The sequence below is a fragment of the Toxotes jaculatrix genome, chromosome 17 (assembly GCF_017976425.1).
Source record: "Toxotes jaculatrix isolate fToxJac2 chromosome 17, fToxJac2.pri, whole genome shotgun sequence".
In the NCBI taxonomy this organism is placed as follows: domain Eukaryota; kingdom Metazoa; phylum Chordata; class Actinopteri; family Toxotidae; genus Toxotes; species Toxotes jaculatrix.
In genome coordinates this window covers 16,192,095-16,215,904 of record NC_054410.1, presented here as the reverse complement: position 1 = coordinate 16,215,904, position 23,810 = coordinate 16,192,095, and the positions used below count along the sequence as shown (strand labels likewise).

The window sequence follows — 23,810 nt, the reverse complement described above, 5'->3', positions numbered from 1 at the left end:
TTTGATGCAAGTGTACAGGGCACACCCGTAAGACACCAGAGAAACACACCACAATCCTGTTGTATCAGTCCATCTTTGTTATCATGCACTTGATATAAAATCCAAACGAGCTGTGGATGTGTCTCTCTCTCTTACTCTTCCCTTATTTTTCTGCTCTTTTGTGTCGAGCAGACACACTGAGCTCATTGCTGGAAGCAAGACTTGGTTAATCATGGCTGTGAATCATCAAATATGTGAAGATGAGTAAGATATGGAGATGACTGCTGCCAAACCTGTGTGTGTGTGTGTGTGTGTGTGTGTGTGTGTGTGTGTGTGTGTGTGTGTGTGTGTGTGTGTGTGTGTGTGTGTGTGTGTGTGTGTGAGGCTTTTCTTCTCTCAGAGCCTGCATTAGCAAAATGTTCCTGTGCAATCATTTGACCAGTGGCTGCCGAGCGAACGGTTAATCTTTACACACAGGTTAAGCAGCAAAACCTGTGTGGTGTCAACGGTAATGTCATATATAGCGTGTGTTAGTTCATTTCCTTTGAGGTGATTCAGCCAAGCACATATTTCCTTGTACAAGTGAGGGCATGCTCAGCTGTTGGTGCTGTGATGAGATGCAGATTTGAACAACAAATGTGACATATGGTCATTAAAAAAAAAAAAAAAAAAAAAAAGAAAGAATAAAAAAACATTTTCTTTTGTCAAGAGTCAGCACATGCTCTGTATAAAATAAAGAGAAAACATCCTTGAAGAAAGAAAACAATTTGAGATTCAGAGAAAAAGAAACCCTCAGTCACAGAAATCCTCACAGGCGATAAACAGCCAGTCACACTGAATCACTCTGACGTGTTAATTTGACAAAAGAATGCCACATTTCCACAGGAAAGTCGGGTCAAGGGTTAATTTGAAGGTCAAACCAAATGAAGAAACTTAAATATAAACTTTAAAGTCACCGCATGAGACCACTGCAATGAAATTCTCGAGATATTCATGTTCACACCATCAACGCGAGGGGAGATCATCTGAAAAGAATCAGGCCACATTTTTCTCCACTTCAGAGAAGCGCGGCGGCTGGTGGGATGACGTTCGAAGTTTGGGTTTGATTTGAGAGAGAAGAAAGAGCTCTGGCAGGTCACATGTCACGGAGCAAACACAGCTCCCTGACACAGACACATGAAAGGCGAGCATTCATGAGCTTTTTCACACACGTCTGCAAAACAACTGGCTGCTTCTTAGCAGTCGCAGTGTTATGTAATGCTTGTCATGCTAATTAGCATCAAACAACGCCAAACATAAACTCCAAATGTTGTTTTTCGCAGCACTTCTCACGAGCGGAGAGGCTCACATGAATGCACTATCTGTTTGCTTTGGTGCACTGAGCCTCCATTTGGAGGCCACAAGTTTCCATCTGAGAAAAACAAGTTTGCCATATTTATGACAAACAGAAGGTATTGTAAAATATCAATTTCACACCGCCGGCAGTGGTGAATAAGGAGCTTGTGAAAGTGGGTGGGAATACGAGGGAGTGAGAAACAGAACAAAGGGACAATCGGTCAGGCCAAACCTCAAACCTCACGGGCCGAGATGGCCTGCACAGTGTCCGCTGTGTCCAGGACCGCCCCGCACATCAGAGAGTGTTTACACTCCGCGGGTCTACTACAATCACTTACTGCAGGAAAAACAAGCCCTCTGCTTTGAGCCCGCGGCCAAGAAAAAGCCACTTCTGCCTCCCTCTCGCAGCAAGAGAGATATTCAGACGGTCTCTCTCCCACAGCCGCAGAATCCAACAGCAGGTTGGTTAAGGAACGCTGAACGGAAGATGACAGGAGACAAATTGCGGGGCAGAAAAGGTTCATATTTTCTCTGAACCAAATGAAAGGCTTGGGAATGTGGATCTCTCAGCTCGTGTTTCTCAAACAAAGATCAAGTGTCTGACATAGCAAAGCCCCTCTGATGAAGAGGGCCAAGTTTATTGAGTGTTCAATGAAATTAAAAAAAAAAAAAAAACAGAATGTGTTGCACATGTAGCATATTTGAGATCTTCTTCTGTCGTGCTTTTCATCAAGTATATCTGAGGCCATAAACTGTCAAGCTCCGCTGGTGGAGCTTACACCTGCAGATGGATTTGTTGAGGTAGGAAGGATTAGGATGAGAGAAAGCAGAGGAGGGAAACAGAGCAACAAAGACTGACACAGAAGAGAGCACAAGACAAACACAGACAGTCAGGAACAAAAAGAAGGAAGTTCTCCAGTCTTTAGTCTACATTCCTCAGCCCTGATGCCTGAAGTATCCTCAGATCCTGAACCTATACAATCATCCCATCTAAATCCCCACAAACAATACTCTCAGCCCAGGAGAGAGGAGGAGATATTCAGCACAGGTGGTGTCAGGTGCTTCCTAATGGAGACAGATGGGAGCAGGAGGACAGATTAGAGCAGAACAGATACTCTGAGCCATTTGTTGGTCTCAGCAACGCACAGGAAGTTGATTCATTCATCGCAGGAAATGACAAAGAAAAACCAGAACACCTGTGTGGCACCCCTATAAAGGTAGACAATCTGATGGAAACTTTGACGAGGAAGAAACAAAAAAAAAAAAAAAACATGAGAAAAGAAAACAGGTTTATTGCAAAATCAAAAGCAGGTGAGTAAGTGAGTGAAGTGTAGAGTGATTCACTTGTAGTCATTCACCTAGCTACGTAAAATTGCTCAAGAACTGTATTTCCTTTGGGCAGTGAGGTTTAAGTGATTACACAGAGGACTCTGACAGTAAGTGTCTGACCCACTCAAGTGCCCTTGAACAAGACACAACAGGCGTTTACTGGAAAAAGTGTCAGCTCCGACTAGTCACAAAAAATGTAACGAGTCAAGCTTCCTCCGGTTTATTAGTTTTAGTCAATTGTTTGGACTTAAAAACACTTGGCTTATACTGCTCGGTGGAATTTTATGTTCGTTTTTCTACTGTTTTGGAAGACTAAAGAAGCATGACCTTAAGACTGTTTGTTTTGGACTCAAACAGACTGAAACAAAGCTGTGCCAGCAAAGTCACTGTATTACAATTCATACACAATCTCTGCTGGTGTTTCAGCTGACATGAGCATAAGAAGATAAATGAAGATCTGTCAGAGTGACTGGTTTCTGCAGTCTCAGTTTTTATACCATACCTCTTCCCCCTCAGTGAAACAGGCTCAAAGTCTCCAGCTGGGTTTCCTTAGCCCTTTTGATGTTTGCAACTGCTTTCAAGCTACTGCATTCAACATTAAATATTACATTAAACATTCCTCTGACCTTTAGCTTCAGTGATGAGGGGCTGGAAGTGATGTGGATATCTAATTTGGATTTAGAAACACCTAGCATATTAGGAGGTCTAAACTCCGTGACTGGACGTTTAGAACCTCTTGTTCATTCTGTACCTTTACATTTGCCAAGAGCAACAGTTCACAAGGTCTGCTGACCTTAATGGTTCTTCTTTTTTTTTTTTTTCTCCTTCACAAAGACGCTAAGTAGTAATTCATTTTAGTTCAACTTTGTTCATGTTTTAACTGATCTGAGATGCTGGAGAAAAAGGGTGTGCGTAAATCATCCAACATATTCGTTCATTGCGATACACAATGTGTACAGCTGCAGTGCGGTTCACGTACCAGAGAGCACCACCTCAATGAGGTCTCCTTCATGGATTTCTTCTGCTGAGGTCAGCCTCTGCAGGATGTTCTCGTCATTTAAGTTGTGGCGGAACAGCAGGATTTTGTCGTACATGCCAAAGAAGCCACACTCCGGGAACTGGGGAGAAATGAAGACATGAGTTAAAATATAAGTATAGTAAAAATGCTACTGAAGTACTAAGCCTGATAAATGGTGATAGAGGTAATGTGTGAGCATATTTATTGTTACCGCATAAATCTGATACAGAACACAGAAGGAGACTCAGATCAGCTCCCTTTGTCTGACTCATATTCACAATCTGTTCCATAGAAAACCTCCTGTAAAAACACACAAGGACAGACGCTCTCATATTACGTCATTTCCCATGACTTACATCACGCTCAGTATGAGGTGCATTTTGAACCCGGTGGCTCAGGAAGAGAGCTCCTGCCCAGACCTCCTTTCCCCCCTTCAGACAAATCTAAACTATAAAGCGAGAGGAAATACCAGGAAAAAGACCCTTCATTGAAGACTGATGTCCATTTTCCCTGCTGCAATCAAAATTAGTGGACCACGTTTATTTTCATCAAGTCATAAAGCCCAGGTGCACTGCTCTGTGCCTGTTTTATGAGTCTTTTATTTTGTGTTGTTTCCATTAACACAGGAACCACCATGATAAACTACTCCAAAAACTGTTGTACCTAACTAATGTATTTGATCTATGTTTTAATAAGTGTGCACAAAGAAAAATCCACTTCTGGCCATTCCATCATGGCCAAGATTTCCAGCTCAGCTGTCACCGTCGACGCCGATGTCTGCGCCAAACCAAACTTAGACAAACCAGGTCATGAACTGGAGCTCAGAGCGTCGACGTAAAGTGACGTGATCGAGGAAGGGGGCGGAGAGGAGGGTGGGAGAGGGAGACGTGGAGGAGAAGTAGGAGGAGGAGGAGGTAAACATCCTGAGAGGAGTAGAGGAGAATCAGCGCACAGGAAGTGCAGCGCCAGTCAATACTGAGTCACTTCCTGTACGGGGGCAGCTCATAGCCTCTTGGAGAGCAATGTTCTTGTCACAAGCGCAGGGCTCCAAACAAGTAATATGGACACCTACGGAAAGAGTGTTGAATATATGCAAATATCTACTGTACACATTCACAAAACCTACTTAAAAATTAAAGCTTGCATAAGGAAGAATCCTGCTTTGAATACCAGGGAAAAGTTTTGCAAACCCGCCAGCATGGAAAAAAAACGATCGACAGTAGATGGCTGTTCCGAGCCGTCCTGCATGGTAGGAAGTCAGGAATTGAGGCTCAAAGCGTGAGCCCAGTCTCAATGCCAAGCAGGCTGGTGCTGGAGGATCCACCAGCTGTTTCCCCCTGAACCAGGGTCACACACAATGCGCAACTTAGAACAATGCCACTAAGGCCCAGGAGCACCGGGGTTTGGCACAGTGTCTGGGCACGGGACACATAAGACACCTGCAGCTTTTTAACTGCCAAGAAACGCAGATACAGAGACAGCGAGACAGATTGATGGCTCAGGAAAACATGGGTGTATTAGATGACTCGTGTCAACAAAGGCAGAGGAATGTAAGGCAAGAATGTAATTCTGCACAGAAACTGACAACTACAGAGGCTTGTTGTGGTTCTTCAGGCAGCAGATTGGACAAGTGGTGGGACAGAGAGACGCTCCAACAAAGGACCTGGTGCTGATCCCCTATGTAAAGCAATGGACTTTTCCAATAAAAGACCCACCGGGCTTAGTATAGCACTCATGAACTGTCAATATGTTCAATCACTGTCATGACTAGCACCTAAGGGGGCTGTTTTCTGAACTCTTTTGTTTTGTTATGAACTCTTTTGTGGACATTTGGACCTTTTCAGAGTTTAATTTTGAAATCATAGTCCTTGTGTATCTTGTCTTGTTCTACTTCCTGTCTTTGTCTAGTTTCCCGCCATTTGTGATTGTCTGCCCCGCCCTAATTGGTGTCACCTGTTCCCCATTACCTTGAGTGTATATATTGTCTGCGTCTCCCTTTGTTCGTCTTGTCTCTCCAGTGATCTAGACTTTTATTTCTCGTCATCGTATATTTAGTCAGGTTGTGTATTATTTGTTACTTTGTTTCTGGTTTGTTTTTTTGCTTCTCAGTTTGTTCTGTCTTTTTCCTCACTAGAGTGATTTTGTGTTCGAGTTTTGCACTTCTGTTTTTTTGTGCCCTTTTCCCCTTTATGGGTGACTCTGTGAAGTCGTGCGTTTGGGTCCAAGTCCTTGCTCAGTCATGACAATCTCAGAATAAACAACACATAGTTTGAGCATCAATATTTCTCAGTGTACATATTATACAGTCGTTGCATTGCAAAGGATGCACCGTAAGTTATACTGGATAGAGGGATGTTGAGGATTTCAGCTCCAATGTGCTGGAGTGGAGGGAGATATCTCAAAACCAAAATTATCAGCATTGAAAGATACAATCAGTAGTAGCCTGAAAAATATTTTGGGTGAACCTTGTCTTTAAATAAATAGGACCATTCAAACTGGAGTGAATGAGAGCTGAATTACTGCCTTAATCCACTTTCAAAATTCCTTTAATGATTGCAAGAGTGGTTATTTCCAAATGGAGATAATGAGGTTGTGCAATTGCACCAGTAGATACAATAGATCTAATTCACTGGAGGCAGTTCTTTACAGAGTCTGGATATTCTCACTAAATTGCTTTGGAATTTCTCCAGGTGCAACACTTTTCTCCCCTATATGTAGATCCAAGGTGTACCTGAATGCTCCCCAGATGCATGCTGGGAAAAGCCTGTGTCTCCCACAAGAAGAAAAATTTTCCATTCCTTGTTGAACACCTGTTGTGTTTTAATGTCACTTGTAAAACCCAACTGAACGTTTTATTTCACCAAGGAGAGACACGTTTTGTAAGATGATGTAAAATGTATGAATTCAAAATGAGAACAGGCACACAACGGTCTGACACATACTCACAATCACACTCAGACACCTTGTGGTAAACTAGAGGTAAGCTTTCACAAACACCACGGATCTGTGATGTGTTTGTGTGTTAATGTGTCTTTGCGAGATGAAGATTTTTTGCGACAACAACAGTCCATCATCTTACAGAGACACCCACATCCTTTCTTATGTCATTATAAGTTCCACTGGGGAGATAATCATCAGTTGAAAACACAAGCATGAGAAGTTAACAGTTGCACAGAAACAGTTTGTGGGGAGAAAGTTGTTGCTCAGCTCTGAGTGTTAACACAGGGCACGTGCCTATATAATGGAACACTTCCAACTCGCCCCCCTCCTTCTGACATAGCTACATCCTAAATCCTGTCACCTTTTGAGGTGATTAATGGTATGTGGCCCAAACCATCACCACCGCAGGCAGGCCCGGGGAGGTGGAGGGGGTGGTGGGAAGGTGGTGTGGTGTGGTGTGGTGGGGGGTGGGGGTGGGGGGACATCCTTCCTGAGCCGGCTGCAGTGTCATGGTGGGGTTTTCCTCCACTCGCCTGACACGCCTGCTCTCCAACACACACACACACAAAAACTGTGGTTCATGCCCAAATCTAGCCAGCTGGAGTCGCCTCCTCTTGGCACCTCCTGCAACACTTTCCACTGTACAGATCGGGTCCCATTCCAGAGCAGGAGCATCTGCAGGCCAGCACGTAACGATTGCGAGGGCAGAGGACACTACTTTTTTCCAAGGTCCATTACAGCAAGAGGAAGCCAGAGGTACAAGAACAATAGATTGGCTGGTTTAGGGAACATTTTAACAGTATGTTGTTCAGATCATGCAGATAAACTTATAATTGATGGCTAACCTGTGGGGGGGCATGTATGCATAAAGAAGAAAACCCTATATTCACACATTTCTCCTCCCTGCATGTACAAATAAACCACTCACCTCCACCGTGCTCCTGTACACATATGCCCCCCTCACACACCATCACCCACACATGCTACTGCATACATCTCCGAAGCCCATAGTGACTAAGCATGTCTTTTGTCATCTTCAAACGCAAATCCATTCAGCCGAGCAGCCGCGACCACACATGCACACCAAAGACCCCGGCGCTGAGGAGCTGTGTGTGAGGTCCACAAGTCAGGCTGGAAAGACGAGTGGAAAGGGGCTTTGCAGTAGTAAGCTTTTGTTAAACGAACTAATCCGCCATTGATATGCTAAATCCTGTTATAAGAAAAGAGAGTGAGAGGCAAGAGAGGAGAGGAAAGAAGGGAGATGATTTGGGTGGTGGTGTTCTGGGAGGGTGGTGGGGGGGGGCAGATCTGAAATATGGTCCTATTTCACTGGGAGCCAAAAACAAATTATGTCAAGACAGCCATGAAAAAAAGGATCTGGTATGAATAACCGACTGTGCCATTTGGCATTAAAGAATGTTGATGCTTTCTCTTGTCAGTTGCACTATAAAGCTCAAAATGATAAATTAGAGAAATGACTCATAAGTCATAAGTCATCAGTGTACATCTAGAGAAAAATGTGACATTAAAACTGGGTCGGAAAAGCTGTGGCTTGTTTTGAATATTCCACTGAATTTATTTGCTATCACCTTCAAAAAACACACACACTCACAAAACCAATATGTGGAGGCTTTCAGTCACAGCAGACAGTAAGAGCTCTTGTCGAAATAGAATAGAGTGCACATGATCATGTGGTTAGACGTTTGAGTTTCTGTGCATGTGTGATGTGCGGCAGAGGTGGGTAGCAAAAGGGAAGCAGTGCTGAGAGCGGTGCACAGGCTCTGACAGATGGCCATGTGATTACAGTAAGGAAAAGTATGCTGCTTGACCTCAGGCTGCCTCACACCTTTATTAGTCTGGCAGAAGCCCAGACAGATGTGGAGGACAGTAACAGTATGCCCCGCTCCTGATCAGTCTGCATGAGGTTACATACATATGTGGCTTAGTAAACAACACTTCTCATAAAAAAAAATTAAAAAAAAATGAAGAAGTATTGCAGCTAATAGGCTACCAAAATAGCTGCTGTTTATATGTAAGATGTAACAAGTCCGTTTTTTTTCTTGGTTAATCTTTCTATTCTTTGGCCTTTTAAGTTTCAGAAAACAGTTTTTAAAAATTGTTACCACAGTTTCATAAAGCTCGAAATGATGTTATCAAACAGCTTGTTTCACCCAACCGACTGTAAAACCTGAAACAATTCAGTTTAAAAATGACTTAAATGATTAAAAGATTCTCAAAACGGATGCTTATTTTTTCTGTCAAAGGACTAATTAAGTGATCTTTTTCTTCATCGTTTTCCTCAGTCAGCCTTTCATTCACACTAGCACAGTGTTTCAGACCATCAACAATGGAGCTTTATGAAAACACTCTTCAAAGTGGATGCATTCAAAAATGCCAGTTTTGTTATGTGGTCGAGAAAAGAGAGCGCTCTTCAAAATTCTGTATGATTGTCATGTGACCGCTGGCATCTCATTGTCATGTGATTTATTTTTCATAATGTCGACTTGCTGGCCTATTCCATTCTGAAGTCTCACTTTGTAAGTGATAAATCTGACACAGCCAGAACTTTCTAATCAAATAGAAATTAAAGCACAGAAGCTGATGTAGAAAAGAGCAGAAATACAGAGAGAGCTGTCTCTATACAAAGAAATATATTTCCATTAAGAAAACTAACCGAATGTGTTTTTTTTGGAGCCAACCAACTGGTCGCCCAGAATGTCAAACCTCCTAATTTCGAATTTTTCACATTTTTCACAAGATTTTTCCCAGAACTCTCCAGGCATCTGACTGTGTAAAATCACTGAGTAACCAACATGTAAGCACTTTTCTATTGTTTTGGCATTTTAACGCAGACAGCACACCTGCAGAAATAAACCTGAAACACCGGAGTGGACGGAAAACTTAAGACGTGTTGTTGTCCTCACGCCAATTCCAATCCAAAGTCCAATTGGGAAACCGTGAAAGTGAATGAGCAACAGGCCCAACTACTTCTGAGATGCCCTTGAGCAGGCACTTGGCCTCAGAGTGACGACTGTTGTTGTGCTGGTCGGTTCCCAGGTGCAGAAGCAATTGAATATGCACTTGAAAAGCAAAAGCTAAAGAATAATCTTCCCACAAGAGGACTTCACCTAAATATTTTCATCAAGGTACTGAGTTCTAGTGAAACATTTAACAAGAGTCAAGAGGAAGAAGGCCCTTCTTCATTTAGCTTGAGGTGGTAAAATAAAGACTGTCACAAGATCAGTATGATACAAGGTGCTTTTATCCAGCAGATAAATAACTCCATTGACAGAGAACCCTGCAATTATTTAATAATTCTGGGACACAGATCACACTGCCCCAGAGACCTACATCAGGAGACACAAGATTTTGATTTCTTTTTGTTTCTGTTACATATTTGAAGAGTCCCTCAGCACATCTTAAAAGGAGACTAATGAGAAGACAGTTGGACCAAATAGCACGTACTGTATATTCAAACTGGGTAAATAACTCCAACCAAGACTTGATGAGTTTTTATGTACAGCAGATTTAATAGATAACATGTGCAGCGTGAACACGCTCCTCAGTCAGTCATGAAACCATAAGTTCCACTGAGCCGTAGTGAGGGTTTCGCAAATAGGAAAACAGTGTTTTATGTCAAAACAATGGGGAAACCATTGTTTGACTTTGAGGTGCATGTCAATGCCCACAACAGAGGAAAGTATACTTCAAGAACTCGTCAAACAAATACAGTGGAAAATCCAATTATGCGCTCACGCAAAAACCTTGGGGGAAAGCTGTGTAATTACTTTGTTAAGTCACATCAAACACAGTGTGGAAAACAGTGTTAATTTATTAAAGTCAACAGTGGAATTGTATTTGTTTTCATTACATATTACGAACGTAATACCGAGCAAAACTATTCCACGCAGCATGGCACGAGAAACACATGCGCATTTATACGATGACTGGACATGGGCATCGGCGACAGCCAAATAAGTTATTTTGTCATTCGAAGTGAGGCCTCAAAAGTGGGCACGTTGGAAACACACTAGTTTTCCACTGTCTAGTTCAACACTAAGTGTTTCTGGCCCTCCTTTAACTGTTCCCATATAATTTCATGCACTTTGAAGGTGCATGTCCTCACTGTACAGTAGGAATGAAGAAAATTCAATGTAAACATCCATTCTACTTATTTTTAGGCAAAAAAAAATCCCATTCAGTTTTTCAAAGACATTATTACTGGTTTGTTTTTCTATCTAAAAAAAGGGAATATTCTAAGTTTAAATGGACTCAGCAGTGAGCTGAGAATCTTACATGGCGTCTCTGAAGTAGTACAGTAGTACAGGGCAGACAACAACAAATGCACTGCTACTTAACATGCTGTGACCTTTAGGTGATATATCATGAATGTGATGTCTCATATAAGGAGTAAGCAGTTGATATAGAAATAGAAATAGAAATTGCTTAAATAAATTGAATTAAAACTTCAGTTCCACATCTGACACATAGTGGCTACAAAGTGAAGAAGCATATTTCCCATAATGCTGCACTACTCCTTTAATATCTATCCCTGACCTAGAACATTTTGGTCCGAGCCAAATCAATACTATTAGTGATAAGTCAGATTTTAAAAGAATGATAATAATATATTATGTACATGATGTACTTATGAACATAAATGGCTTTTATGTAGTGTTAATTTAATATATACACCCACAAACAGCTGTTATGGGTCTAGCTCTAATTTTAACAGACTTGTCCTTGGAAAACTTGAAGCTTTATTTAGTTGCAACAGGTCAACTGTTTTTAAAATCCCTTCATATCAGAGAGCTTTATGATACCAGATGACCACATCATCTACCACAGCATCCACTGTTTTATTCATTAAGCAAGACATTCTAGATCATTTTGCAGGCTGTTACAATACGCTGCACATCTACTGACGACTGCCCATGATGAGTCAAGTAACTCCATAGACCGTGCTTCCCTTCTGCTCTGCAGCCAGTGCGTGGAAAGAAAGGCAGAGAAGCATGCTTCATTTCAATGGTACATTACATAAATCCATTTGCTCCTCCGTTTGCAGGCGCAGGCCAAGACAAACACACTACAGCTGGAAGCAGAGAGAGCGAGAGGGGACTGCGTGTAGCTGACTGACGCAGCACTACCCTCATATGGTTCATATTCACACGAGCATCTTTGTACACATGCAGGATCAAGCAAACTCGTCCCATCACTCTCCACAACACATTCATGATACGTGCTCCTCCTGAGGTCAAGTCAAGCTTCTTTTCCACTGCAGAATTAAGACTCCAGCGAGGCTAACCGACTGAAGCAGCCTCATGCAGTGGAAAGGAAACTCATGTGGTGGGAGAACGGCACGAGAAACTGTGACTTTCTCACTCTGCTGGCTGACTAACTTGTTTCCTTCCATGTGGCAGAGTATGGCTCATCGCTCATTCATAGGTTTTAACTGTGTGAGGTTGTATCATTGTGCAGCACAACAGTGTGCTCTTCAGAACCATAAATCCAGTGTGAACGATGCTGATGCTTCTCAGTGTGTGGCTGCCAAGCATGAAATAAAAACTTTATTCGAAATATATCTGGAGCTACAGGCAATTCCAACGTGCATGATACCGTAGCCATTCAGTTTCGAAACTTAACACACACACACACACTGCACAAGCTGAAAAATCTTCACTGCCACTCAGCTGTTAACTCCGCCCGACTTGTGCAACCAACATGATCATTCAGCTGCTTTGTATGAACAAGGGTCAACATAATAACAAAGGCAACTTACTGTTCCACCAACACCTCAGAGCTCTAGACACTCTTCTCACCCCCTTGTCTTTATACTTCACGTTTCAGAAAAGTGTGAACACCGAGGCCTGGCGGAGACATAGCTGACAGGTATGATGAGAAACATAAGGGTCTGAAAAAGTGTAGCACAAGTATTCATGTGCAATTAATTCACTTCTTGCTGAGAGCTGCGTATGTGTGAGACTGCAGCACACACGAACATGTGTGTATCTGCATTTCTGGTGCAGACGAGGTGGAATCACAACTCTAACCACTGAGCTCAGGTCCAGGGCCCTTGTCCAGACCGCAGCGTATATTAGGAGACTCTACACCTGTCATCCTAGACCTCTTGCAATCATCAGGAGACTCTAACAAAGCTATACTGCTCACCCAATTTACATCAACCACAATGGCTGATGGTTTCCAGCCAAATTTCTCCCGGCTTCTACAAAACGTCGCTGTGCAGCTCTCCAAAGAAAATCCCTCAATTTTTTCACCAGGCTTTTGATTATTTGGATCCAGGGAAACAATACGCTTCTGTGGTCATTTGGCCTGAAGTATGCACTGGAGTGGAGTGGAGATAATGGTGGTGAGGTCACCGTTTGGTTACTAGCCACTGTATCCCCAATGAGAGCCAGGTGGCTTTTGGCCTAATAACACCAATTTTTCTTTTTCTTTTTTTTTTACATACATGAGAGAAACTGTCTCATCTCTCCTTGATGACGATGATGATCTCCTGCACATGTGTGGGTGTTTTCTTGCATGCATCTGCGTATGTATGAGTGCGTGTTTGCATGAGTATTACATGCTTTAACAGCGTCCAGAGGCCAGGCAGAGAAGAGGAAGGCTGAGTCACAGGATCCAAAGCCTCTCAGGAAGAGAGCAGTGTGATCTAAAACATGCTTGGCCAGGCCCCCGCACACTGCTGATGAGTTATAGCCCCGCTGCGATCCTCCGCCAGCGCCTCCACCTCAGAGATATACTGCAGTACACACTTCATCTCCCCTCTCAGGCTTGGAGTAGCAGGGGGACAGCCAGCAGATTCACCTCCACAAGGGGCAAATAAACAGGTGAAGCTAGGGGGAAGAACCTAGGGGGAAGATGTGTGAGATTGATAGCGACAGCACTTTCTCTTGTTGTGACAGAGTGGGAGGTCAGAAGGTGCACGGTAATAGCAGGATGTAGGAACATACTGCTGTTGCTCAACAGAAACATTAATAATTGCTCTGGGTTCTGTGCAACAAAGTGGGCGGGGAGTAGCTGCTTGAGGCTTTCTCTTTCTACACAGGTTCTTTTGTTGAACTGGCAGTTTCACAGAAATCCAATTGTGCATATGTAATAAAACTAAACCAAACTAAACACTCAGTCCAGCCAAATTCCAACACCCGAGCTGTCACCTTCTTCAAAACAGAGACACCAAGACGCAATTTCTCAGGACGTTTAAACACACAGACAAGAATAATAGCAAGTGCAGTGTAGGGAAAAGCCATTTGAACACAAGCACACAGACTGCACGGGCTGTGCTGCTCTGCCGACCACAGCAGATTGGAGAGCAGGCGTGGAGAGAGAATATGGAAACAGGGAGCGGCTCTGAGGGGAACTAACCGAACAGCGAGCACGGCTGGAGAAAGAAACACAGTGACAAAAGGAGTCATGCTGAGTAGCTGACTGTTTCCCCTGAGCTTAAAAATGGCCAGACAAACCAAATCAAACGAAAGTGGAAATGTACAACTACTTCTCTTTGCATCTTAGACTGTGGTGTTTTTTCATTAGGGCAAATGTGGGATTTCTGAAGACCTTTCCCCTTCATAGCACAGTAGGCTTCTTATTCTGTCAACAACTTGTTGTATCAACATGTAATTGCACTTCCCCTGCCACCTTCCTATCAGTTTGACAGATCACCCTCTACGCTGAAAGACAGGAAAGGCAAACAGTGCTAAGAAAACAACACAGAATAAGACATTCTGCAACCTGCTCGCACTGCAGCGATCAATAATACCACACTGACGTGACTGTGTAGCTACAACACAGACCATATGCTCTTCATTGCAGGACACTAGTAACATGCTTGGCATGCTAACAGATCCGCTAAGGTCATGCTTATAGCATATGTTTGTAGAAGCAACATTAATGATTAACTAGGTCAAATAAGCAAGGGTTAACATCTTGAAGAGGCCGCGTTCTCGTCATTAAGCCAAGTTTAACCCCCCCTTCGTTCAGCATTTGTCATGGTTGAAGTCTTCTAAGTGTGCTGAGTTTGTCAACAAATGCAGTCAAGGTGTAACTCCAGTCTAAGAAGAGGAGAAACGCCGTTAATGAGTACATTAATAAGGGAAATGAAGTATCCTCTTTCAGCGAACCGTGTTATGCTATGGTTACAAATTTATGAATGGAAACTTAGTGGGGTCTCTCAGGAAGTACTCCTGAACTCCTGCACACGTGATTTGGCTTCACACAAGGACAAAGTCACCGGGATTCCTGAGTATTAAATGGTTCCAAATTACTGCTGTCTACCACTTCAATATAATCACAATCAAAGCCCATTCAGCTGGTATTAGTGGAGATTGGAGTGATGCGAGATTATCACCGTCCACTGGCTAAAGTCAAGTATGGTGAAGGGCATTTGGGCAGCCTAGAAGCGCAGAAAATCCAAAGCAAAGCCACACTTGGTGGCAGGAGCAGCCCTCTACTGATGGTTTTGGCATCAGACATCAGTTGTACGGTGGCCACAACCCCCTCTGTGCCCCATGCAAGGCCTGCCAACAGGGCTGTCCCAGCCTCCCCTGCCCCTTTTCCCCGGAGAGGACCACTCTTCTCCACTCTGTCATTCTCTGACTCTTGTGGCCAGGCCCTGCGTTCTGCCTTGCCACTTTACATTTAAAAGAGAGCAAGGCGGCAGAAATGTGCACTGCAGATGGTAGAAATTACTTAGCTCACTTAACTTCAGAGATATTTTTTTTTCCTTTTTCTTCTCTCGCTCTCCGTTTTCCACAAATTACTCCAAGACTGGGGAAATTGATAGATTCCTTGTGCAAGTAGGCTTTTGAGTTGTACATGGAAGACTTTTGGGGTTTTTTTTCAGCGTTCCCAATTGTGATATCAACTTAGTCAGCTCCATGGCTTTGGAATACGTAAGTATGCCTGCAAATGAACACTGAAAACCATTTAAGTTGGAAAAAGGTTACGGCCATAACAGTGTGTATTTAGAACCAATACCAACAGTGAATATTTTGATTCAAGAGTGACCTGTTTTTTCTTGAGAGGGAGCTGAATGTTCTTTCCAGGAAACGTCTGGCTCCATGTATATCACACATAAAACCCTGTGCTGTTGGGACGTCCTCTGGGGTGAAATATGGCTGCCAGCTCCATAGGAACATGCAGATGTGGGCTTATACCGTCGAAGGGAGGGAGGGAGGGAAGGAGGGAGGGAGCGAGAGAGCGAGAGAGATGGTGGTGATTTATTTCCCGTGTGTTTCAGTTAGTTTTGGTCAATGTGAACTGCAGTCCCTCCATTTTCCATCTGCACCCTTCTTTCTTGCTATTTTCTCTTCTCATTTTCTTCTGCTTACAACTATTTTTTTTTTCTTGCTCCTTTCTCTTGATACATTTTCCCAGACCAGATCTACCTTTATCAAGTTTAGCACCGTATCAAGTAGAAGGTGGGAGGGCTGGTTAGATTACAGTCATTTATTGTTTCTATGTTCTAAAGCTCAATCGCCAAAGCAAAATTTTCAGATTCAAATTTGACACAATAACCTTTGCTTAAAAATAAAAAAAACTAAAGGCCATTATGAAAGCATAAAAACGCAAACCAAAGAGAGCCTTCTCTACTGTTGCAACTCAGTCTAATTAATCTTGAAGAGGAATGTTGAGCCGATCTTGTTCTCTCTGCCAAGCGTTACCTTGCATCATGCAAGTGATATTACTCAAAGGTTTAGAACAATCCAAATCCTTCTGTTTTTATAATACTCTGCCATTTTACTGTATGTTGTTCAACGGAGCCTGTTTCTGACTCAAAAAAGGCCTTTGTCTCGCTAATTACAGAGGCAGATGTACAGCCCTCAACCAGAACTGGGAGTTACAGCACTGACAAAACCAGTAGGGAAACCTGTGGCTGAGGCAGCTGCCTTTCACAACATTTCCAGCTGTAGTGAAAAAGCAGCAACATCCTAAGGACAAACGCTAAAATTAAAGTGTTCATAAAACTAACATTTGAGGCAAAGGTTTAATGCTTTTTTCCATTACCTATGCCAGAAGAACTTCAAATTTCCTTCCCCCTGCAAAGCTTTATCATCCCCTTTTAACTAACGCCAAACTGCACTGTAAATTCTCCATTTATATCAAACATGTTTGCTGCCAATATCCACCAGAATGCGAGTCCACTGAAAATTCAATTGCTCCTTCGTAGGATATTAAACACAGTCCCATAAAGACTGAAAATTAAACTGTGTAGATCGGCCATTTGGTATTACAGCATCCATCAAATCTGTCAAATGTTCAGTGCTACCAAAGCAAGTGTTCAGCTTCAAATATTTCAGTTCCCTAGCAGCCTAATCCCACCCATCCCGAGCAACATCACATCATCTTCCAAAAATGCTTGTGTGAAGAGGAATGTTCTGTAGCTGGCTGGCTGGCTGTCCAGGCTGACCAAGTGGCTAACTGGGAGTCATTCTCAGAGAGTCGTGAACTTTTGTCCCACCACTGCTCCCTTGCTGACTGCACGAGAGGACTTGGGCGACACCAAACAGGAAGTGTTCAACAAGTGGCAGCTATGGATGTTTATCTCGCACCATTCATCAAGCCTCAAAAACCAGACAGAGAAGTCGAAACCCATCCAGTGAAACAAGGCTGTCCTGACTCGGGAGTAGCATGTAGCCACAGGGGAGCCGTCAGTGGGCCATCACGGGTTAGATCTGGGCTGGATGGTACCCGACTGGGAGGGTCTCCACCACCCACTAGCTGGCTCCTTTCATCCTTTCTCACAGTCCTCAAGGAGCCTGGCCAAGAGTTGATACCCTTGCACCAAATGGTGACACATTTTAAAGTATTCAATAGATTTCAGGAGCAGTAATTGCAAAAGCTGCTCCAAGAGACTGAGCCTATCAGGATCAGGTTGCCCCCGGGACTATGGCTGACCTTAACCACAAAAGCTGGAGAATGGGGTCCAAACCACTACTATCAAAACCAACTTCAGATCAGTACAGGGAATAGAGAGAAAGCAAATTCTGTGGACTCTGGCCAAGTCATGTGGTTGAGCCTTTAGCAGGAAGAGGAATGAGTCGTACAAAATCTATACAATACACAGCTATTATAACAGGCTGCATGACTCCCTGTCAAACAATGAGACTGATTCAAAACTAAAGGGTTCAGGAAATATATGAAATGTCAACCTTGAAGCCATGACACAATATACACAGTAAAAGAGAGCACATGTAAACATCTGGAAAATTTACAGCTGTCCAACGGCATCCAGAGTGCATCTGCCAGAGCATAAAGGTTTCTATCTGTGGCTTGTAAAGTTATTTCTCTGCGACTAACAAGCATCATCAATACAAAGGCTCACTGAAAATTGGACATGGGCTAGTTTGTCAGATGTTGCTGTCTAGTATACCAAAAGGTCTCACACGTCTTGGCAACATCATGGCAAGTCAGCAAAGGAAGAGTTTCTACAAAAGAACACCAAAAAAGAAAACTAAAAAAGTACCAACAACAGCAACACTGCAGCAAAGGAAAGCACTCACTTCACCACAAAACCAACTTTCTGTCCTTAAGCTATGGTCACAAGCTTTGAGAGGACACCAAAAGAATGAGATTGCAGATACAGGCGTTCAAAATGGGGTTTTTGTATTCTCTGGCATGTAAAGTATGAATCTTAGGTTGGATTTATTCTTCTGCGGCAAAGGGTTACGCCATACCTACAGCGGCTGTGTGCGCAGTCTCTAAGGTTACACCATGGGCTACACGATAGTTGACATTCACCTCTTCAAATACACGCTGGGGTTATGGCAACAAAGGACACATTAAGGGACTGCAAGACCTGTGATTGATAAGCATGGGCTGCCTGTGCTTTATCCTAAGTTTTTGATGCTGGTGGAGTTTGTTGAGGGTAAAGACAACATTAAAGAACCTGAAGACACACACTCTGTTGTTTTCTCCTTTTCAGTAACAAACTTATAGCAAACCCGTTACACTGCAGACTTGAAGTTCACCACGATCGAGCTGTATGAATGAATAAACATAAACACAGCGATTGTACAGCGGTAGTCTTGTAATCAGTAATAACACAAGGCAAAGTCACCTTGATGTAACTCCAGGTCTATAAGTTGTCGTTGTATCACTAAGTAAATGAAAGAATGTAAACACAGTTATTGAGGGGAATGCAGGGTATTTAATGCACAACAAGGCCTGATTATATACAATACATGTACCTGCAATAAATCCAAAGTTACACTGTCAGTATCTGTAGCATAACTTCTGTCAACCCTATGTGTCAAGTACAAAACAAGCTTTGATCCAATTGGTCAATGAAGGGCAGAAGAAGAGGCAGTTTGACTGTGTAGTGGGAAAAAACCAGAGCAGAGATAGTGAACAGTGGATGAACCAGGTCAACCAGCAAGTCTAAAAGCAGAGAAGAACTACAAGGAGAAGTGCATCTGGGTTTCTGTTCTTGCCCTGCTGGCACAGTGACCCAGACCCAGATAATCAGCAGGAGAATGGACATCTTGCTCTTCCACTGAAGGGTAGAAAGATATCAAAATGCTTAATATCATGGTTTACATACAACTAAATCCCACTGTGAAAGTTCACAACAGCTGACGCAGCAGAAAACCTGACACTGAGTGGACAGATTTAAGCGGGGATAAGCATCCATGTTTGTTGCATGGCTGAGTGGTGAGTCATTAAGTGAAGCAGGCCAGCTCTCAGCGGAGGAAACAGCAGCACGAAGGGGGCAATACACTTCCATCCAGACTCCATCTCCATGCAGATATTACCACATGAAGTCGAAAGCGTTTTCCTGTCTCGCCTCTGCTGACAGACACCTGAGGTTCTGCTGACTGGAGACATCCTGGGACAACTGTCAACGGCTAAGCTAGGGTCAGAGATCCTCAGCTGGTTGGAAAGTTGGCCGGCATGAGCGGACTCTGTAAAAGGCTCACCATTGTCATGCATATTTCAGAACAAGAAGCGAGGCAGGGATGGACTGGAGAGAGCAGGAGGCCTACAGTCATATTTTCCATTGATATCAAAGCCATATGGCTGGATTTCATGAAATAGCTGAGGCAGTACACTGCATTTGGCAGTGTTTAATAGAAGAAACGCACAATAATGTGGATGAACGACCCATGTTGACCCATGTTCTGTGGTACTGATGTACAGTATACTATGATGAAAAGGATGTACAGTATGTTCAGAGGTTTACTGTATACATAGCCTTTTAAAAGTTCCCATGAGTGTTGGCCATAAATTAGATCATTTCCGGTCATATCTTATTAAACTCCATGGCATCTTTAGATGAATGGATTTGATATGAAGTGATACACAGTGATAAAATTGCACAAAACCAACACGTGATCTTGATCACCTCCTGGCAGATTATCAGCACCCATTCGCTGTGAATGCGCTGCACTGATTTTCTTTAAGGGTCGTCTTCAAAGCATCATATTTCCCCCTCTTTTCCTGTTACAGATTCTTGCAACTATGCCAGTGTTACAGGATCCATGTAAATATGCGCAGTGATGGGATTTTGTGCTCTGCGGACCAGAACTGTTCATAACTAGCTAGTGAGAATCAGCAGACCTCGTAAAGAACAACAACATTACCCTGTTCCTCTGGAATGTCAACTTGGACAACATGGAACCAAAGGACACAGGCTCAGTACAGATAGCTCCTTCACTATCTTCCACTTGCTGTTCAACACTAGTTTATCCTTCATTCACTTTTCCTTATTTCCATTATCACCACCTCAAACGCAAAATACAGCTCTGACCTACCTAAATGTTCAGATCCCGGTAGATGATGAAAGTGCTTTGTTTAATCACCCTCTTTTTATCCAGTCAATGATAATTACAGTCACAAATGGAGTAATCATCATTATTCACAAGAGGTTAAAAAAACAGCAACGTGTGGATGCACACAGGAGCCATTTCATTATTCCAACAGGCTTTACACACCATTAATCCCACACAACTATGAAGTGCACACATCCATGGGCTCAGAGAAGACAAAATAACCGAGTAAGAGGTTTAGGGCACCTGCATATGTTTAGAAATACTGTTTATTTAGTATAAATAATAATGGATATTATTTACTTTCAATTTCAATTTGCAATATTTATTGTATTACTGTGCAAATTTACTTGTAGTTCAATGCTCCAGTTCGTGTGAAAGAGTGTTTTGATCTTATTTTGTATTTGTAGCGGTGCAAAGAACATATTTTTTTCCGACAAAGAAAACCACTTCACATAAAAGGCATTACATCTGTGGTGTCGTAGCATTATAATGTTTATTATTACATGGGGCCTCTTCAGATTGTAAAACAAAAATTCAAATGTTTCAGCCTCATTTTCACTCTGCACATTATAAACTCACACACACACAGGCAGACACAGACCACGATCAGAACTTTCCCGACCATTCCCGGCACGTACGAACAAGAACAGGAAAATTAAAGCTGGCGCCGTTGATTTGCACTTAGGATATTCTCACATGTCATTTGCCATCTCACACCAAATGTGAGATGGCAAATGATGGGGAATGAAGCAGCCTATACTTGTGTTTAAAGCCACTTCTTATGCTGAGGCTATACTCCAGTGTCATTACAACACATTACCAATGTCATGGAAAATAAAGCAGGTCCAACATCACACAGGCAGAGCAAAACCACGGAGTAGTTCAGTAAATGTGTTTGTGCATGTGAGTTTGCAAGCGTGCACTTGCATCACGTAAGTCCAGCAACGTTACACCACAATGTAAATAACTGCCGCTACTAGACTGTGTCCTGTAACTGGAGGAGCATCGGTGCTGTTGTGTACAAGCTTCTGCGGTTTTTGACTCATTTTGGGGCACGAGACCCAGATGTCTGCTTTGGAAACAAAACCTAAACAGACGAATATGGTAGAAGATTGGCAAAACAGACCGGTGCAGCATCATGTTAATCCTCTACTGCCTTCAGGATTACTGCTAAAGTTCAGGGACAAGCTAACTGTAGTAGGTTTGCAAGCATTTCTTGCAAATCTTTAGTTTCAGAGGATAAAAAGGAAAGACAGTTTGATGAGGGGTGTCCTGGAAAACTGAAAACAGTGTGAATCACATGAAAGGGATCTGGCATGAGACAGGTCCTTACCTTCTGGTCCACTATGGAGCACACCAGGTCCTTCACAGCAGACAGCGACAGGTCACTGGCCTCCAGGTTCACCGTCTCTCTGGTCAGTCCGATCTGCAGCAGGAAGGACACCCCATGGAAAGAGCTGCGGGAGTTGGTGGGGCTGGGGGCGCTGTGACTGCCGTTGGACAGCCGCGTGTAGAGCGGCCCAGGCGGGCTCGGCGACGAGGACGGGTGGTGCGGATGGAGAGAGTGGAGGAAGGCTCGAGGTAAGGATGGGGGAGAGGAGGCAGACATTGGGTTTCTTCCAATGGCAACGTGAAATGCTGAATTGTGGAAAATTCAGAGAGGGGTGATACAAAAAAAAGCACAGCTGGACTTCTATGGATGAACTCCTAGTAGGGGGGGATCTCTGGTCCTCATCAGTCGTAGTGACTCAGCACTGTACGTGTTTATCAAAGTGACATTGTTTTTTGGGGGGGTTTTTTTATTGTTTTTTTCAGAAATTAAGAGGGTAATAACCAATCCGCCCACCTGAGCTCACACACCACACACTCATTAATGAAGTGGGCAGGTGATGGAGAAAAGCTCTCTGAACAATCCACAGGCTTCTGCAGTAAAACCACCGCCACAAACTTCATATCCTGGAGTGGTGTTCCTTCTCCTTACTGAAGTCAGTAATCCACTCTGACCACAGGAAACCTGTCACCGCAAACACACACACACACACACACAAACAAACAACTATTTGTATAATGAACAAAAGTATTCACCTATCTGAATACAGCAGAGAAAGTAAAGGACTGGTGCACATTAGAGGCTCTCAGTCTGTTGTGCCATAGGGCAAAGCAGTCCAGCTGTATGAATGAATCAGCTCCTTTTCCTCACACTGTGAACACTCTTTGGTTAAACTGAAAAAAAAAAAAACAGGCAGTATACCTTCTCAATTAAAGCACTCATAAAATGGATTTCACCACCCAGTAATATCAGGGTCAGCCACACACATCATTTTTGAAATCAAGTCCACAAAATCCTCATCAATATTTGCCTTTCCTGGAATTATTTCTTAGATCTTTTGTTAAGTTTTGGTTTCTCCTACATTATCTCTATGACTAGCATTTGTGTTGTGTTTTGCTGTTGCCTTGCACTGTTTTGGTTGTGTGTAGGCTACTTCCCAGGGTTAGCTTTAAGCTAACTCACACTGCCTTTTTGTAAATGGGCCGTGCTAAAAGCAGCCACAACTTACCCAACTTGTGTGTATGTGTGTGTGAGAGAGGGAGTGAGAGAGAGAGAGAGAGAGAGAGAGAGAGAGAGAGAGAGAGAGAGAGAGAGAGAGCATTAGCGTTAATATTCCGATCGACCTTTTATTTATTTATTTATTTATTTAACTTTTGATCAACTTAATAAAGTTAGAACTACAATAGGCCTTTGTGCTCGTGCGCAAAACAATAACATTAAAGCCCAAAAGACACGTAAAAGTTGATAAAGCGTATCATTTCTGTGTTTACAAGAATTCAAACTCCACAAACATCTGGAACCAAGGCTTCTGAACATCTGCACCCCTCCCACTTTCGATTGGCTTGCTGGCAGAACACGAGCCGAGTCGAGAATGCCAGCAAAACAAGTTATACAAGCGCCGAATTTGCACATTCAGAGGAGACTTTGTTGCACATGAACTATGTGTCCACCTAAAGCCTGTTCACGACCAAGCGTCGAGTTAAATCACTCTGAAATGATACTTTACCTTCACAGTCAGCGAAGGGCGCTTTTCTTTCCATTGTGAGTGGACTGAAGAAACTTTTCAACTCCATCAACTGAGGAAAGCGGAGCCTGAAGTTTTATTATGCTGCACTTTTTTTTTGGAAGTCACACACCAAAGCGCAGCGTCGTAGTCTACGTACAATAAATACCAACTTTACTGTTACACACGGGCGCGCTGAGACCAACCGAGCCGTCCATTTATTTTCTCTTATCTTTTATTCCAGATTGTAAATTCATGCGCATCTTATTATCCTTCCAGCTGTGACTACTCCCCCTGCTTGACGAGAGAAAGAGCAGCGATCGTCGCTGGGGCTTGGAGTCTTTTTATTATCTCCGCATAACTGACTTT

General features: G+C 43.1%; 1 protein-coding gene across 3 annotated transcripts in view; it reads right to left on the bottom strand.

Moving 5' to 3' along the window:
- The window catches only part of prkd3 (protein kinase D3), a 38,325-nt gene extending 14,587 nt beyond the window's left edge, over positions 1-23,738 (bottom strand). For all 3 annotated transcript variants that reach the window (XM_041060840.1, XM_041060838.1, XM_041060839.1), the window contains exons 1-3: positions 23,445-23,738; positions 21,722-22,402; positions 3,623-3,761 (exon numbers count right to left, since the gene is read on the bottom strand). In XM_041060840.1, coding sequence (XP_040916774.1) covers positions 3,623-3,761; positions 21,722-21,997 — 415 coding nt within the window. In that variant the 5' untranslated portion in view covers positions 21,998-22,402; positions 23,445-23,738. The remainder of the gene's footprint in view (positions 1-3,622; positions 3,762-21,721; positions 22,403-23,444) is intronic.
- Between the last annotated feature and the right edge of the window lie 72 nt (positions 23,739-23,810).